The sequence below is a fragment of the Micropterus salmoides genome, unplaced genomic scaffold, assembly GCF_014851395.1.
Source record: "Micropterus salmoides isolate LMB-PRFRI ecotype aquatic unplaced genomic scaffold, ASM1485139v1 Ms_hic_scaffold_10, whole genome shotgun sequence".
Lineage (NCBI taxonomy): Eukaryota > Metazoa > Chordata > Actinopteri > Centrarchiformes > Centrarchidae > Micropterus > Micropterus salmoides.
The window spans coordinates 20070129-20087841 of NW_024040041.1; the positions used below are offsets into that span (position 1 = coordinate 20070129).

Genomic DNA, 17713 nt, shown 5'->3' on the forward strand with positions numbered 1-17713 from the left:
TATCTTTAGCGTAAAGAAGAACAAGGAGTCCTGGAAATTATGGTTTGGCCACCATAGAGCCCTGATCTCAACATCATCGCTTCTGGGATGACATGAAGCGAGAGAAGCAACTGGGGCTGCCTAAATCCACAGAATGTTGGGTAGTTCTCCAAGATGTTTAGGCCAACCTACCTGCTGAGTTCAAAAACAGCTGTTCTGAAGGCAAATGGTGGTCACACCAAATATTGATTTGATTTAGATTTTTCTTATGTTCACTCACTTTGCATTTTGTTAATTGATAAATAGAATTTTAAAGCATTATTACTTCACAGCATCTTTTCCACACACAGTGCGGTATATTAATCTAAAATTGGGCCATTCTGCATAATGAATACTTTCACTTTAGGCACTTTAAGTACATTTTGATATAAATACTTTAAATCTTATACTTAAGTAACATTTTGAATGCAGGACTTTTACTTGTAATATTAACCTACCCTGGAGTAATTCTGGGAATGAGAATTACAATTGCTGATAGGTTTGGGGAATATTGCAGACTTTCAGACACCAAGTGGGCTTTTCTGTTTGATACAATAAAAATGTGCACTGTAGGGGAAATCCTTCTGTTAAGACAATGTGGCGTCATCTTGTGGGGGGAAAAAAACCTGTTAAATCACACAAAGTCTTTACACAGAAGTGCCAGCAGAGGGAAACCCAGACCCACATATGGCTACGCTGGGGCCAGGTTAACTTTTCTCAAGCTGTAATATTTAGTATCCTGGTACCTGTAGTCTTGTCTCTCCTCCTTTATCTGGCAGGGATGCACATTGGCTCTTTCTTGTTGCTGGGATAGCACTATCTGAAAAAATCATGCTGTTTAATATGGTGATAAGAGTTTGGTTTGCTCCCTCATTGTGCACCATCACAACAGCTTCAAGCGATTCAAATAATTGCTGATGTGAACAAGAAGAAACACACACACTTCTAGGCTAGTATCTTTCACATAAACATGCATGTCCTCTGCTATTGGTGACATTTGCGGAGAGGAGCCCCCTCATGCCAAGCTTTTGGCAAGGCAGGGACGTGCTAAATGAACGGCCTTGCTGACGGGGAATGGCAACATTAATTGTACAGCGGGGCTGTGGTCGGAGAACTGGGGCAGGCACCTGCTGCCGAAGTGGGTGAAGATGAAGAATGCTGTCCTAGATTGCCCACCAGCTCACCTTAACCCAACCCGCCGAATTAATCAACTCTTCAGAGGCCATCGGGTTTGTCTGGGGCAGGCATCTGAGGAGGGAGGGGAGTCTGTTTTAAGGCACAGGTCACACAGACCTGTAGGAGCTTCCTCCATTTAAGAGAAGAACAGTGCGCGCTGCAGTGTTGCAGATGCACTGGGGTTTAGTATTGCCCTGCAGGACTGAGTGGTAAGATGTAGCTTGTCTTCAGCCATCTGTCTCTTTGTCTCTGCATGTTCTCTCAGGAGATGCGTTGTGAACGTGCTGGGGTTGAGACGCTGCTGAGGAGGGTGATGTTTGATGAGGTGCGCTGAGACGGAGAGGGGGGGGGGGGCGTTTTAGGAGGCCCATGGGGAGCACAGATGACTAACTCACTACTCTTCCTAATCTAGGACAAGCACACCTAGACATCCTTCATGACTCTAATGTTTTACTCGTGTCGGGCCAAAAATATGTCCACCGAGGTTAGCCAAAGTGGGTCGCCCAACGGCTTTTTTTGGATCACAGAAAAAGAAATCGTGCCATCTAAATGATCGCTGTCTTCTAAAACCCACCCTGGACGGCAAAAAGCCTTCCCCGCCAGTTTATTTTTACAAGTATCAAAGTGGGTCAATGACGCCACAGAATATGACAAAAACCCAATTTCAACAGTGTTTAAAAGCCTCCAAAGACAGAGTGGTAGTGCTTAAAATCCTTTTCCAAACATTTTTATTGGTCTTATAGAAAATAAAGTAAGCTGTATCAACAAACATACAATATATACATCAATAACTTAGACACCTCAGAGAATCACGTTTAAATCCACAGTTGTTACTGTATATATGAATACATAGTACTTATCTACAGATTGCAAAAAGTACAATAATTTAATTTATAAATAGTTACAATTAACTATTGTCTGTTTTCCATACAAAGTACTGCAATATTTTATTACAACCCATACAGAAAAATAACAAAAACAGATTATTTACTTTGTATTACTTTGCTTTAGTCAGATTTTTATACCTTTGAAACACAGAGGAAAAAACCTGCACTGTCAACTTGTTTACAAAGCATAATTTCATGAAAAAAGCCAACTTCTTGAGAGCTATCAAATTCAACTGCCACACAAGTGCTGTTATGTACCCTCTCTAAAAAACATACAAAGAAAGAAAGAAAAATAAAAAAAGCCATAACCAATTAAAAATTAAATCTGCAGAACAAATTACAGTGTTAAGATCAATTTCAAATACACACCCAACACATGATGAGAACAGAAATGCTGTGGATGATGCGACAGCAAACAACGAGCATTAATGACTGGTGTAGCAGCAGAGGAACCTCAAACGTACAAAACACGCACGCGCGCACAAACAGGCATACCAAAGAAAACTAAATATTGCAAGTGGCCCTTGTGACAGAATCTATTGTAGCATCCATTTCACTCAACAAACATTTATATAATAGCAATATCTTTCAGTCAGATATCCAAAACCCAAATTATGGATCAGGTAATTCAGCTAATTTAAGACCAGAGTAATTAGTAAGTAAGGCTTGAGTGCAACTGTCCCACGATTCCTTTTAAAACACTGTACACCGTTACAGTTTTAACATGTTAGCTCGTATAAACAAGGGCCAATTGCTTTTCCATTTAGGGATTTCAAAATCTGAGGGCAAAAAAAAACACATTTAAAAAAAAAAATTAAAACTACAAAACAGCAAGAAGAATGAGTCAATAACAGACTATAGTCACTTTGACAATATTGATTACTCTTACATCTACTCTTTCACACCTTTCCACTGAGTTGCATATTAAGGGTCACTTTTTCACAATGGTCATTAATACCTACTGTAGCTACATATTATACACCTGTAATGTGTGAGAAAGAGACTCGTCATCTCTAGCGGAGATTGAGAGATTGGTCGACGGTGCCACTCGAACACCTTTTTAAAAAGACACTTGACACGAAAAAAGATTCACTCCACAAGACTGCCACAGCAATAAGGACGCCAACATCAATACTGGGCTATGTCAAGAGTCAAGATATATATTTTTCCCACAGTTAACCAGTCAATGTAGATAGCGAAGCGTGTTGACAAAGTGAGGAGAGGACAGTATAACCAGCACCCAGGACTCCGGCATGGAGTTTTGCTGAGGCGTCATTTTGAGACTTGACTGTGGACACTAGAAGACATTCTGACCAGCAGGAGAGTGAGATCTGGATGAAGTGCATTCTGATAATGTCTTTACGCAACTACTTTCACCTTGAGGTGTATAACTCCTTCACTGTTAAAATTCCTTTTAGAGGCCCAGGAGTGTTATGCGACACTTGGCACTGAAGGAGCGCTGCTGGCAGCTGCTGTTGATTGTAATTCTACGTGGTGGTGCTGTGTCTCTTTCTGAGTGTGGATTGAAGCCCTTTATGACATGCTTATTATAAAAATAAAATAAAAAAAACTTTGAAGAGAGAAAAGAAAAAAAACGAATAGAGCTGCCATCCCCTGCCTCCCCCTCTTCTTACCTAGAATGGTTTGTTCATTTTTTAGAGTGACCTGTTTTGTCCTGAGCAAAACAAGCAGGAGCTTAGTGCATACAAAACCTCAGCCGAAACCCTACCGCTTTTAATCTGAAAATCTGAAGACCAGTGGGTGAGTGATGCTGCACCATTTGGCGGTTGCCTTTTTAAGTTCATTGATGCAATATTATTGTTTATGTAGAAGTGATGATCACAGGTAATCTGTAAAATTGTTCTGTTAAATTCACATTTAGTCTGTCGAAAGGGTTATTCCTATCTATTCCTGCGATCTAATTCAGACCAATTAAATAGCTGGAACGAATACAATAATGAAATCTTCCCAACAAGGTCGTCAGTTACTTTCAGGTTACAGAGGATGTATTCAAAGGGCATCCAGCACCAGGCAACCATTACTTGGATTCTGCAATGACAGTGTCACTTTAAGAAGCTTCAGGTTAAAAAGTCTTTTGAGTTAATGTTCACTAACGCCACTTCGCCCAATTCTGTCTTTCCATGGCTCAACGTGGTAAACTCTCAATGACAATATGATTTGTAACTAACACCAAGGAAGCGGAGGATATCACAGATGCCAATACGCACAAAGACAATTGACCTTGTTTACACCACCTAGTTTAGCTCTACAGATTTGTTTTAAATAGCACAGCATTGACATCTATACAGTGAACGACACTGCCAACTTGTCACTTACACGTCACATCACGCGCTACCCCACAGTACGCGCCTAGTCACTAGAAAAAAGCTATCAGACTTCAATAGTAAGCCACTTTCGGTACAATTGCAAAAAAGATGTCACAGGATTTTTTTTGTTTGTTTGTTTGTTTTCTTCATCTGTATTTCTATAAACAATGGAAGGTAATCTACCTAGTAATAAAAACCAAGAACTCAACATTAGACAAAGTTTTCTACACCTTAACAATTCAAACAGTAAAGCTTGTGTAAAGATTTTTCTTTTGGAAATATCTGACGGCCCTGTCAACAAGTAATTACAAAAAAATGTAATATATATTTTTTAAACAAAACGACTTGAACATATTTTTTCTCTATGAGCAAAAAATGATGTTTCAAAATGCTTGTGGATTTCACTGTCCCCACAAAACACGAGGATATTACTGTTATAACATTCAGGTTTTCAGATATCTTAGAAGAATCTTGTCATATTGGAATGGCACTCAGCTCCGGAACAATATCATTGTTTCATTCAAGAGCTGCTGATCACTTTTAACGCTTCCACTTAAACCATAAATATGCAAGACCTCTTTGTATTTTCAGTGCATACATATATTATTGCATCTACCAGTCATGTTGATAATGACAAGTTCATTAAAGCCTGTCACCGACACATAAACAGAAATAAATGCTAGATTCGGCAGCATTCTTTCATGCTTATATTCCTGACAGACGACCAACAGAAATCACAAATTTGACTCATTTTCTAGTTTTGGGTTAGTCAGGCTGTTTTGAAGACATCTGTAGCATCCACACCAAGAGTTTGTGACCATTTGTTATCCATCCCAATTTCAGTCAGTGCATAATAACAAGCAAAGGGGGTAATAGTGATTGTGTTGTGGAATGGGCGAGTCTGTAATTTATTATTTTACTGGTTGTGATAAGTTGTGAGACTTCACAAATGCCAATTCGTAGGACGGAAAAAAACTTAAGAGCTCACTCTTAAAGAAACAGACACATCACATTGTATACCTTATCAAAAAATCAGCAACCTATTAACAGTCTGAATTTGTCACTTGTACCCAGTATTAAATGAAATGTTTCAGTATTGCCAATGTTCTTCAAAAACCAACTGTGATCTCCTACATCGCACAATTTGATTGTGTCACCCTAAAGCACAATTTGTCTGTTGACAGGCACAGACTGCTGAGTCATACTTTGAGAGTGATTTTGGGAAGCATATTGTTAGTGTTTGTGATCGGGGGTTAAAACTGAGAACTTCCACAGGTAATCCTGCGCCATGTTACAATGCACTGACTAGTCTTGAAAAACTTCATTCTGCCCTTTTCTGCTACTACGACCTAGCCTCCGTTTTGGATTTGACGATGGTGATGACGCTGGTGGCAGCTACTTTACCAGGGATGAGGGGCCCTATGACAGACGCCATAGGTCCCCTGGCAGAGGTGACGGGGTTGCGGGCTACAGTCCTGGCAAAGCTCTGGAGGGCCTCGTACTTTGAACGCAAAGCATCCAGCTCCACCTTCATACTGGCATTCTCTGTGGCCAGCTTGTCCACTTCCTGCTGCAGCTGAGCCTTTTGCTTCTCCAGCTCCTCTTTCTGGGTGACACGCTTCACCCGGCAGCTGGCGGCGTAGCCCCGGTTCTTCAGGGTACGTCGCCGCTGCTTCAGCTGAAGGATCTCCTCCTTCGTGAGGCCCCGTAGATGCTGGTTCAGCTCCCGCACAGACATGGTCACCAGCTCGTCATCGGTCAGGCTGGTGCCATTTTCTCCTGGCTCCCGCTTCACCTGGGGATGAGGATTAGTTATTGTTGATCTTTACATTGGTATACACAATTATTTATACTTTGACAAAATTCTATTCTGCGTCATACATGCAAATCACCTTCAAGGCCTTGTTTCCCTTGTTTGTGGTAGTCATGCCACAAGAGCCGCGTCCACTTGTACTGCTGGTCGGTCTGTGGGTAAGAAAAGTCGCCATCAGTATATAGAACAATACCAGCAGAGAAAAGCTTGGAGGAAGAACATTTCTGTGAAATAAGCAATAATGTAGTTCTGGCAAACAAGCTACAGCATGACTAAGTCCTTCAAAAAACACAAGGCACAAAGTGGGTCAAGGACTTCACACTTCTTTGTAAGCGATGCCAAGTCCCTTGAGTGAGTGATACCTGGACTATTACTGCACCTGTCACTGGGAACAAATTGGTGGTATGTGTCTTGGTGGTATATATTCCGCCTCCCCCCTCCAATATACTCTAACAACTCTCACTTGAATTCTGCAGTGCATTCAAACTGTGGCATGGCAAGTCACAAGGAGGATGACATTTAGTTGGCTGGCAGCAATTCTAAATGATTTCTTGGAAAACAAAACTCGTGAGAAGTCACTTTCGTTAAGTGCAGCCTCTGAGAGCAGCAGCAGCAGATGACGCGTGGTGGACTAAAACAAAGCCTTTCAGCCTTCCTACTGTGCATAAGACCTCAGCTTAAATATACTCACAGAGGGGACGCAGCTTTCATCTACTGTACCAGCTATTCCCGTCTAGACACTCACACCTGTCTGCTAGATTTGGCCAGTGTGCCACTACAATCCCATAAATCAATGAATAAGGGATGTTCGCTGTAACTACTGCAGCCACCATCCAGAGTAACCGGGCTGCACCGCAGTTGATTCTGTCACATCAGTACTGAGGGAACACCAAGAGAAGCTGTGGAGGTGAAAAATCTAACCAACTGGTTTTAAAACAGACAGAAGGTTTGGTGCCTTCTACCCCTACCGTGCGAGCTCTGTCACAGGATAAGTTTGCACACGCACACACACACACACACACACACACACAGTTGTGGCCCTGGGTGCTTTACACTACACACGGTAAATGCTGTGTCAGCGACACAGGCACCCGCCACAGTCAGCCCAGCCAGCCCTGCCAGCCCATTGCCACTGTAAGCTGATTTACACAGCCCAGCAGTGTTTCTGCTGAGCACATAAACAAATGCATGTGGGCTCTTACAACTTTTTCAGCATCAAAACAGGAAACAAAAGACCCCCCCCCCATCCCCCCCAAAAAATTCCTAAAAAGAACTACTGTCAGTGTGTGTGCATGTGTTTACAGCCTACACACCCACTAAGCTACTCATCATGTATATGCATGATGTGTGCAGAGAACCTCGGAGAGGAAAGAAAAAAAAACAAAAACAAAAACAGAAAAGAAAGGAAGAGATGAATCGTAGCTCTGAAGTGCACTAAGATGGCCAGGATATCTCCATGGCAACAAAAGGGTGCTACAGGTGGACCGGTCACCTGAGCCAAACAGGGACAGACAGACGCTTGTTAAAAATGACCTGAATACGACACTATCACACAGGCTGGGGACATAACATGAGGTCAGGCTGTGACTCGCATTCTTGATGCTTTCACTTGAAAAAGTCCTTTGGCTCCTCATAAAACGGCAATGTTTCCCTGTGCTGCAGATGCCCATATAAAAATTAAAAAAAAACCTTTCACAATTCTGCAGAGGACTTTTTAAATTTGATACTTTCATCCCTGTTGGGCTGGCTATGAATAGCTGACTGATAGTAACACCTACCTTTCACCGGCCTTTGTGGTGACTCATTTCCAGTAAGCATTTGGACCACAGATGCAAAACATAATGGGATAATGGTCTGCCTGATGATGCACAGATAATGGACAAATAGATGGGAAAGTACTCCACTAATAGCTACTGGGATGAGAACAGGAAAAAAAAAAGGCAGCGTCTTCCAAATTTCATATAAGCCTATCATTTTCCTCTCAGCCGCCTAGACCCAACATTGTTCAAAAAAAACAGTCAGTCTTGAAAATGCAGAGAGATGGCACATTGTCCGAGGCTGAAGAGGCATATTCTGCCACACAGCTGTGTAGGGAAACATAGCAGGCATGGCCTGGCACGGCTGAAAGCTCACCATATGACACAGTGGAAGGGCTGCGCCCAGGCTGCAGCCCTCCAGCACCGGCTGCTGCCAACAGACGGCTACCAATGACAGGGCATGGCAGTGCAACACAGACAAGGTCCAATGCACAGCTGCTCTCTTCCACTACCAGGCATGTCATACCTCACACAGACAAAACAGGCATGCTCACCCAAACATGGAGGAAGGAAAAGAAAGGGAAAAACACACCTGTAATTTTCAAAAGAAAGGTGACAGGAAAAATTTAAGACTTGCAGCACTGATTTGATTGCAACAGAATGCCCATTTGACGTTCACCTACTTAACAGTGGCAATCGTGGACAGCAGACACCGGTGTCTCCCTCGCACACATGTATCACCCCCTTTTAATAATTTCAGGTCTTTTGTGTGTGCCTTAGCTTGGCTGTAGAGGTGGGAAGCAAGCACAGGGGACACGGATGTCTTTGTAGGTGCTTGCTGAATTTTTATGAATCGCCTGGAAGAACGCTGACAAATCAGAGCTGATTGCTTGTGGAGGAGAGACATCACACCCACAGGAAATAGAAATCGCTGAGTGTGGTCACCCAGAGAAAGGGAAGAAGGAGGGGATGGTGAGAGAGAGAGACGGACAGAGAGAGCGAGAGAGGGAAAAGAAGGTGAGAAGAAAAGAGAGAGAGAAAGAGAGAGCAACCAGCCTTCTGAAAAATGCACGCTCGACACATTTAGAGGATCTTGAGAAGAACAGGTTGAGGAGGGAAAAAAAAAGACAACAAAAAAAACCACTGATCTCAGCAAGGACCAAAACCAAGGTGCCAATTAGGAAGTTGTGAAGTTGAACTAACACGACGCGAGCAACCCAGCCAACCTTCAAAAGCTGTCTGTGTTCATCTAAATCTATAGAGGACAGCTCGCGAAGGTGGGGTCGGCTTAGGTTGAGACTTAAAGGGGGAGTGGGGGGTGGGATAAATGCTGATGTGACATGATAGGTCCGGCCTTGAGCCCGTGTCATGCTTTAATGATCTCATCCCCTCCAGAGGATCTCTCCATGGGGGCTGCCAAGGATGGACACCATTAGCTAGGGGACCATTGTTGAGGGGGGAACCGAGGCTACAGCATCCACGCACTGCGTCCCCCTGATGAATATTTATCACTCTGTCATTCGCTGCCTAAGGTGGGGGTGGGAAGCTGAATAAAGATGCTCAAGGGGGTAAATCTGCAAGGATACATCCATGGCTCTTCCATCAACGGCTGTCTCAAAATGGCGGTGGACTGGTGGGGGAGGCAAAGTGGGGAGGGGATTTCTGGTACTGGAGGTGGCATGCGTGGTGTTTCAGAGCTGCAGGGAGAGCCAGCTCCACTTGACAGCAGTGTAACAAGATTATCAGGGCCATAAGAGCAAACAAAAAACCCCAGCAACCTGCCTCAGAATCCAGATTACAACAGCGTTCGCTCTCTGAATACCAAACGTGGCTGGGGAGGACTGATGGGGGGGGGGGGAACGCAGACTTTGCTGAGACATGACAGTGGATTGCATATCGCGCAACTAATCACATGCACATGTATCCACGCGGAGACGGATCACCAAAACCCACACAAGCACATATAAATTTTACTTGTCATGATCAATTCTTGGAAAGAAAGCGTCCGAGCACTTGGCACTGGCAGCTTGCTAATGAAGAGAATAAAACTAGACAGTGGAGGTGCATGCTGATGAAAGCGCAGGCAGCGTCCAACAATGGCAACTCTAGGTCTGTGAAACTAACAGCTGAACATCATCTCACACCAAACAATGCATTTCACTCACGCACAATGCGGCTCGTTTTGCTCATATGACTAGTTTAAAATTTATTGACTTGTAGTGCAGCCAAGAGGAGAGACATAGGAAGCTACGGCCCAAAGGTAAATTTGGTTTTTAGACAATAGAATGGTTTAGCACCGTTTTCAACCCATTGTCTTTGCAAAAAACCTGCACATCTTAGACGATTAACACAACACAAAAGAAGCGAGCTGGATGTGAAGTCAGTATGATCACCTATTCAGTTTCCTTGATCAATAATGTATGAGACTTGTAGCCTCTCACTCCATTACCATGGACTCTCCATAGGAAATAGAAAGATGATAACCACAAAGATACTGAAAAGCACATGATAAGTGTGTGAAAAATTAATGTCAGCACTTTCTCATTATGCTTTGGCTCATTAAGTTGTGCTTTGTGCTTATTTGTTTTCTTGTCCACTTGCTTGATCAGGGTTGAGATGCTTAATGTAGCCAGCCAACCTTATCACCCTGTATGCCATATATAGCCATTCTCACCACTTAATGCCTGATCAGAGCTACTACTTTTACTCCCTCCCTTCTTCTAGTTCGGAGTTGAAAAGATTGCCTAGATATTCAGATCTAATCATTCCTCCCTTCAGCTGAGTGAAGTCTATTATCAAGTGAGGCTGCATGTGTTGGGCGCCATTTAACTGCAAATTAAAAATCAGACTCATCTGATAGCTCTGGAAGAGTTACTGGAAGACTGGCAGAAACTTGTGTATGGACAAAACAGTGTGCGAGTGCGTCTGTGAGAGAGAAAGGTACGATGGGAAGAGGGGAGGGAAGCTATTAACTACTAAGTATTCAGAGCGTGAAATAAGAGTGACAAAAAGTGGGAGAGGGGAAATCATTCAGCAGCTTTCAAAGGGAAATGTGATACGCTTGTAGTAGAGGGGGAAATACTAAGCCAATACGTTTGACCAGTGGAGGTTCAGGGCAATGCCAAAATAGCAGTTAACCAAAATCGTATGCCTGCCTTTTGGAAAGACTGTCCCCTAAAATAAATACAGTATGACTTTACTGCTGTGAGCAACTGTCTGTACGCTGTCCTACTATTGTTTTCACCTGAAAATGCTAGATGAATAGAGAGATGCTGAAGAGGACAGTTAATCAAAACGCTATAATCAAAATGAATAGAAATCAGAGAAGAAACCCCCCCCCCCCAACATTCTGAAAAGAAATTTGGGACTGATATTTTATCCAAAGATTTTTGTGCCTTTTTAACAAATAAGGTTAAAGACGATTCGAAAAAGACGGACTGATTTTCTACCTGCTATATGATAAAACCAGGGAGAAATTGTGTGGGTGCTTATGATTAGACTCTGGCCTTATTTACTAGCACCTAAACCTGGGCCAGGAGCTATATTTAAAATTTTACACAGCACTGCATTTTAAGCAGGACCAGGGTAAATGTTCAGTCCAATTAGGGCTGGGCGATATGGCCAAAAATATTATCACTATAAAAAAAAATTAATAATTTTATATTGATAATTGTCATGATAAATGTCAAATCATTATTTCTTTCAAGTTTAAAGGTTGATTATTGTTCCTGAGTGATAGATTGAAAAAAGATAGACAGATAATTAATTTTGGTTTTGAACTACTTTGGACCACATAACAAATCTAAGGTAGAACATTCAAAACAATTATGATAAAAATCTATTTTTCACCAAAAATGCATGAGTAAAATGATGTAAAATCTTTTTTCAGTAGCTTTTCCTCAAAAAAAAAAAAAAACTTAAAAAAAACTTCCACAGAAAAAGAAGAAAAAGTCCCGATTTGTTCGTAATTCAAATGAATTAAATCAACCATATGTTGAAAAATTTGTCATATTGTTATTATGGAAAATTAAATTGCAATAATTATCATTATGGTTTTATTGCCCAGCTCTAAGTCCAATATGAAATAATAATATAAAATGACAGCACAACTGACAACCCTCACCTTTTTTAATATTTGTTTTGTAGTAGGAGCTCAGATTAGTTAGATGTGAAAACACTCGCCTGGCTAATAGGTCCGCTAAGTTAGCTGCACATGGCTAACTGAGGAAACTAGCTAATGACGGATAGAGCGCATCTCCTGCCATGATATGCTGCCCCCTAGTTTTTGGGAGTATGAATTTGATAGCTGAAGAGTAGTCTCAATTCTTACGCACAAAAATGCTTCACTCATAGACTCACCTTTCAGGATTAAGACAAATGGTTTTAGGCTAATAATTGTGCAGTAGAATTTGTAGTAATTCTGTTTTTAATGCTTGTCAGAATTTGTCAATATTGCTCTATTTACTATCAATAGCAAAGGTATAAAGTATTTTTCTTCTGTAGATATTCTGTAACTTTTTTGTAGTTCCCCAATATTCAAATATTTTTCTACATAGGTTATATACATGCCTGAATACTGATTATTTGTCACAATGTAATAATAGATAACATAACACCATAACATAATGTACTACAATAAACGCTGGCTTTGAAACAGTCTCATATGGAACATAGCAGGTCATACCATGGAGAAGAGCATGTGGTGCATTTACGTCTGGAATTTGCATCCAGTTCATGTGGTTTAGTGAAAGTGAAAACATGAATCACCACCCTCAAGGGGTTTTCAGTGATAATTTGAAGCTTATTTAAAGGTACTCGGGTTAGACTGGTTTGCATTAACTAGTGTTTCGATACATACAGAATCTATTTCCAAGCTCGGTTGCTGCTGTTTACTCTCTGAGCGCTTCTGTTAGTAGAAGCAGTATGACAGTAGAAGAGACTTCATTGGCCTTCCACAGTATCTGCCTGGAGGACTTGATTAAACAGGAAGAGAATAGCTCTTGATACTTCGGCCTTGTGCTGGCAGAGGAAGTAAGGGTTGCAGGCAACCCACACACTGGCAAAATATCCAGGAGCTTTACCACACTCGTTGCATACATATAAAATGCATATTGCATTGACCTAACAGCTACTACAGAGCATGTGCAGAATAAAAGACTAAAGGGGAACATTTTAATGCTATTTAAAGTAAAACAATAGGGAAATAATTCATGTCTTTGAGTGGTATCACTGCACAGCTATGGTTTGAGGTGGATTCTCTTCAATTGAAACACCACACTGTGATAACGCCATCAAACAAACCGAGCTCAGCAGCATCACTGAATAAATAAAAAAAAAAAATGAAAACAAATGTATCAACTTGTTTTTCTTTCCTGTGGAGTGCTTTGATTCAAATACAGTCAGTTAGTCAGAGTTATTACCTGAGAGTAACAGAGATGCTAATTCCTATTAATAAACACTGCCACCGCTCAGTTCAAATTATGCCAAGTGATTGATGATGTCTGCCTACAGGACATCTGATGGAGCCTCACACGAGAATAAAACACATCGCAGTCGCGTCACTCCACAATACAGTCTGAAGTAATGACCATGTGTTCAGTATCAAGAATGTTAACTCAAGTTTTCCTCAGCTGATCGCTGCAATCTGGGAAGTTCTCAATGTAACCCTCCTCTTGGTTTCTCGCATATATTTTAGCCTGAAGTAAAGCTCAGAATACTGGAACAAATCATGAAGGTACTCACATATCAAAGAATGTGGAAGAGCGGAAAAAAAGACAGCAAAATGGCCTAATGGTTAAAAACATTATGTTGTAAGAGCAAGGTCACGAGTTTGATCCCCACAGCACCCAGTGTCTACCCATAGACGAGCTGGAATATTATGTCTGGCGCAAGAAAACTGAACCCCAACATGCTCACTCTTTGTGCCACAGGAGCTGTAGCTAAATAACTGAATAAATGTCAAATAAATAACTACATGTTGTATTCAACAATAGAGATTGCCCTTCTTATTGATTTTATTTTTGTCACTTTGATTTTGTTTTTTTATAATTAAATACATTATGCGTTTATAAAATTAGATGATTGTCATTTTTGTCCCATGGTGTCAGTAAAAAACATACGAATGCTGGATCCCCCCACATGTACAGCATAATTTAATCAGGTAGAATAGAAATATAGTAGGCATTTATTTGGGAAACCCACAGTCATTTACAAAGAATCAGTCAAGAACCATTACAGATAGTACTAATGGCATTTTAATGATCTGCCTGAGCTCTTTTCTAATGTGGGTTATACACTGCTTCTCTTAGAACAAGGTCTCACTATCTTTAACCTCCTTAGAAAATGTTATACATATCCAACCCAGAACACATCAGAACATGGGGAGAACGGTCTAATTTTGTCTTCTGAAACTCTCAAAAATGCTTGGAAACTGTTGATTTCTTTCCCTGTGTTCCTCTACTAGCTTCATTTTGACTTACACAAGTATGGGTACAGTTTAAATCGCTTGTTTTTAATGTCAGTTCACCACTGATGTCTCAAAACACTAATCAGCCGAGATAAAAGTAGGTTACATGAAAAACGGCAGCCAGTGCACGGCTCTATGCTTCTGCTCTCCATGTTCTGTCCGATATTAGCTAATCTAAATTATGAACACACAGAGAGCAGTAATGAACATGCCAAGTCGAACTCAAGTTCCAAACAGAAATTCATCAAACACACTTGCTACTCTGTCTGGATGAAAGCATTACTTTGAGAAGTGGAGAGGGCATATCGCAATGCTAAGCAATCATAATCCACGCTACACTTGCAAGAGGTTTCATCACCAGCATTCCCTCCGTATTGCAAAAACGTGTGTGTGTGTGTGTGTGTGTGGGGGGGGTTATATTGATCTTTTCCTCCCTTCCTTCCAGGCATTCCCATTTCCCTGTGCAGCTTAAGCAGCACTTTTGTGGACAAATCCCACATTTGTGTTCCTTTCTGCAGGCTATTAATTGTCCTGAATAGGCGCAACTACTCCCAAGGCACAGCTGTGTTGGCCATACAGAGGTGTTGGTGGCCAGACTGTACTCTGCGCTGTGTAAAGTCTTGCCTCGTGTTTCATCAACCTCAAATATCCTCTTCTACCCTCCACCGCCTGCCCATTCTGAGCAACGCCACTGGGTATGAGCTGTGCACTCGGTTCACCTCTGTGGTATCCAGCCTTATTTTATCTTCGCTACCTCAATGCAAGAGGCGATAAATCTCAGAGCTGATCTCCATCACTCCCTGCCTCCATCCACACACCACTGCCAGCCCCATCGGGCTCTTACATGGGCCCTCATCTGTTCTTGTTACCTGCAGAGAAGAGGCAGAGATGGGCATTACGCTTTATTGCAAAGCCGAGCTTCTGATAGAGCTGGCCTGTCTGCTAAACACACTTCAATGCCCTGCTCGCATGAACAGAGATGATGAAATAAGTTGGATATCTGAGCAAGAACGGGCAACTTCTATCTGTTTAGCCCTGCCTATATATGCTCAACAGTTTCCAAGGTGACTTTTCAAATTTCACAGAGATTCTCCATGGATAATTCATTACCTGCCCTCCATAAGCGTGTACTCTAATAGGCAGCAAATTTCATCATGTCACACACACACACACACACAGGCAAACAAGAGCATCTGCCAAGCAAAAAATAAAAGCAACAAAGTGCTATACTGCATTAAATATGCCACAAGAACGCAGGTAATATATAGCATTTAGCTACTATTCAATAACAAAAATAAAAAGGCATTTACAGCACACCACACATCCAAAATACCTATTCCCTGCAACAGCATTTTAATTTAAATACCACCTAAATTGGATGTTGTTTTCAACTTCCCATACATCCCATAATTACACATGACCCAATTTAAACAGCCACTCGTTGCAGGACTCCATTATAACAACACAGGCATAATATATTGCTTATCATGCATTTTTAAATGGATTTGACATCGCAGTTGACACTTGAGCACTTAGTGTAAATGTACTCAACACCGCCGTCTCTTGATGCACACATCTTGACAGCGCTGCAATAAAATGTACATTCTCAGCTGAATGTAGATGAGGCTATTGATAAATGCATGATGGTCATCACTTGATGCTCAGGGCTTGATGACTGACTTGCACGACAGATCAGCACCATTTTTGAGCCATCTCCCTAATAACGGCGGCTCGGTGATAAACATCGACCCTTATCCACTGAGCAGACCTTTGTCCGGTGGTGCCATGTTTCGGGGTGGATTCTGAGAACGTCTAAATACATCATTGTGATGATTCAGCACGATAAAAATACAGCCGCTTGTTTGTTGGCTCTGATAATAAAACAATACTGTGGTTGGTTGTGATATTAAAGCCAAAGACGGCAGGCTCGGTTTGGCATTGCCTTTGTTACAATTTAACCAGTGGTTAAATGAATTGTCACTTCAGGTGAACCAATTCATCGCGAAACGATGGTTTTACAAGCATTTCCTAAAAGATTTAAAATAATAATAATAACGCATGCATGCGATTAAAGCCAACGCACTGATCAGATTTAACAATCACGTTCATTATTATGTCAGGAATGTCATGAGAAAATATTGCAAACCAACCTGATCTCGCTATACCGCTGCCTCGGCTTGCTCCTGCTCCTTTTCACAACGAGGTGATGAAGCAGCAGGTTTGAACAGCGAGAAGCGCATGAGTTGACAAACCAGCAAAGAAGCGCTGCGATACAGCTGGACACGCGACGCTTTGGCAAACTATTTATCAAAAAAAAGCAGCCTAGTTACAGTTTTTGACATTCCGCGACTCGATCTGCAGCCTCTCAACGCCTGCTTGCGATAGTGACAAACAACTCCCCCGCCTACAAAACAAGCAAGCGAGGAAATCCCCGTGCTCAGCCTTCCTACTATAACCGTAGCATTATGGCACCGCGAGCGATTCCTCAACTGGGGAAATCACTGTTTACAACGGAAAGCGACGGGCTAGCTGGCTGTCGCGCGACATCAACCCCAAAATCTGAATGACATGTTTTTACTCGCCGCTCAGGAGTGTGTACAAAAGATTAGCTGCCATCTCAGCATAGTAGAAGCCCGGCTATAGTCAGTTCCCGACCACCACACAAGCATTTCCGGTATGTGCTTTCAAAATAAACTTATTACCAGCGCTTCAGCAATGCGGGAACTCTTAGCTTAAAATCCCAATTCTGGCTTAAAGCGGGCTAACTTGACGAGGATAGATGCAAGAAGCTATGTATGCTAGCCCGTGAAGCTAGCCGCAGCCAGCTTGTCAGTGGCGAGGCGACGGCATGCACACTCAGCATAACAACACCGACTCTGTTTGGTTTACAGACCCACCTGACTAAAAAGAATGACGCTCTCTGAAGTTGCTGCTGTCAAGGTGCTCTTCTTAAACCGTCACGAAGGTGACCAAACATCAGAGGTACAGTTAAATTTCAGTTTCACTGACAGAAGCGACAGCGTTTCCAAATGCCAGCTCGTGCTCTCCTTGTTGACTCCTTTCTCTTGTATCGGAGCCAGACGTCACCGTGTTTGGTCACGTGCCTCCATTCATGAAGGATCTGCTTTCCTCGCAAGAAAAAAAACAACAACAAATTTTAACCAAAAATATACCATCTATTGTTACATTGTGGCTGCTAATACCCGTTAGAGGGACTGGGGAAAACAGTACTGCTTGCCAACGCGCATTGCACAATAAATCACATCCAC

At 42.0% G+C, this 17713-nt stretch overlaps 1 protein-coding gene across 2 annotated transcripts; it reads right to left on the reverse strand.

Moving 5' to 3' along the window:
• Positions 1-1905: 1905 nt before the first annotated feature.
• Positions 1906-17615, reverse strand: LOC119890153 (transcription factor MafG). 2 transcript variants are annotated; one of them, XM_038701259.1, is made up of 3 exons: positions 17342-17615; positions 6301-6373; positions 1906-6203 (listed from the first exon to the last, which is right to left on the reverse strand). In XM_038701259.1, exons 2-3 carry the CDS (start codon positions 6334-6336, stop codon positions 5751-5753), a joined length of 489 nt encoding a protein of 162 aa, XP_038557187.1. In that variant the 5' UTR covers positions 6337-6373; positions 17342-17615; the 3' UTR covers positions 1906-5750. The 2 variants fall into 2 exon arrangements, with proteins under 2 accessions (XP_038557187.1, XP_038557195.1); XM_038701267.1 differs by lacking the exon at positions 17342-17615 and adding an exon at positions 16595-17301.
• Positions 17616-17713: the final 98 nt, after the last annotated feature.

Coding starts and splice junctions, on each gene's coding strand:
- LOC119890153 (XM_038701259.1), bottom strand. CDS start 6,336: ATGACTACCACAAACAAGGGAAACAAGGCCTTGAAG. Junction 6,204..6,300: donor AGGGAAACAAGGCCTTGAAG/GTGATTTGCATG, acceptor CCTCATCCCCAG/GTGAAGCGGGAGCCAGGAGA.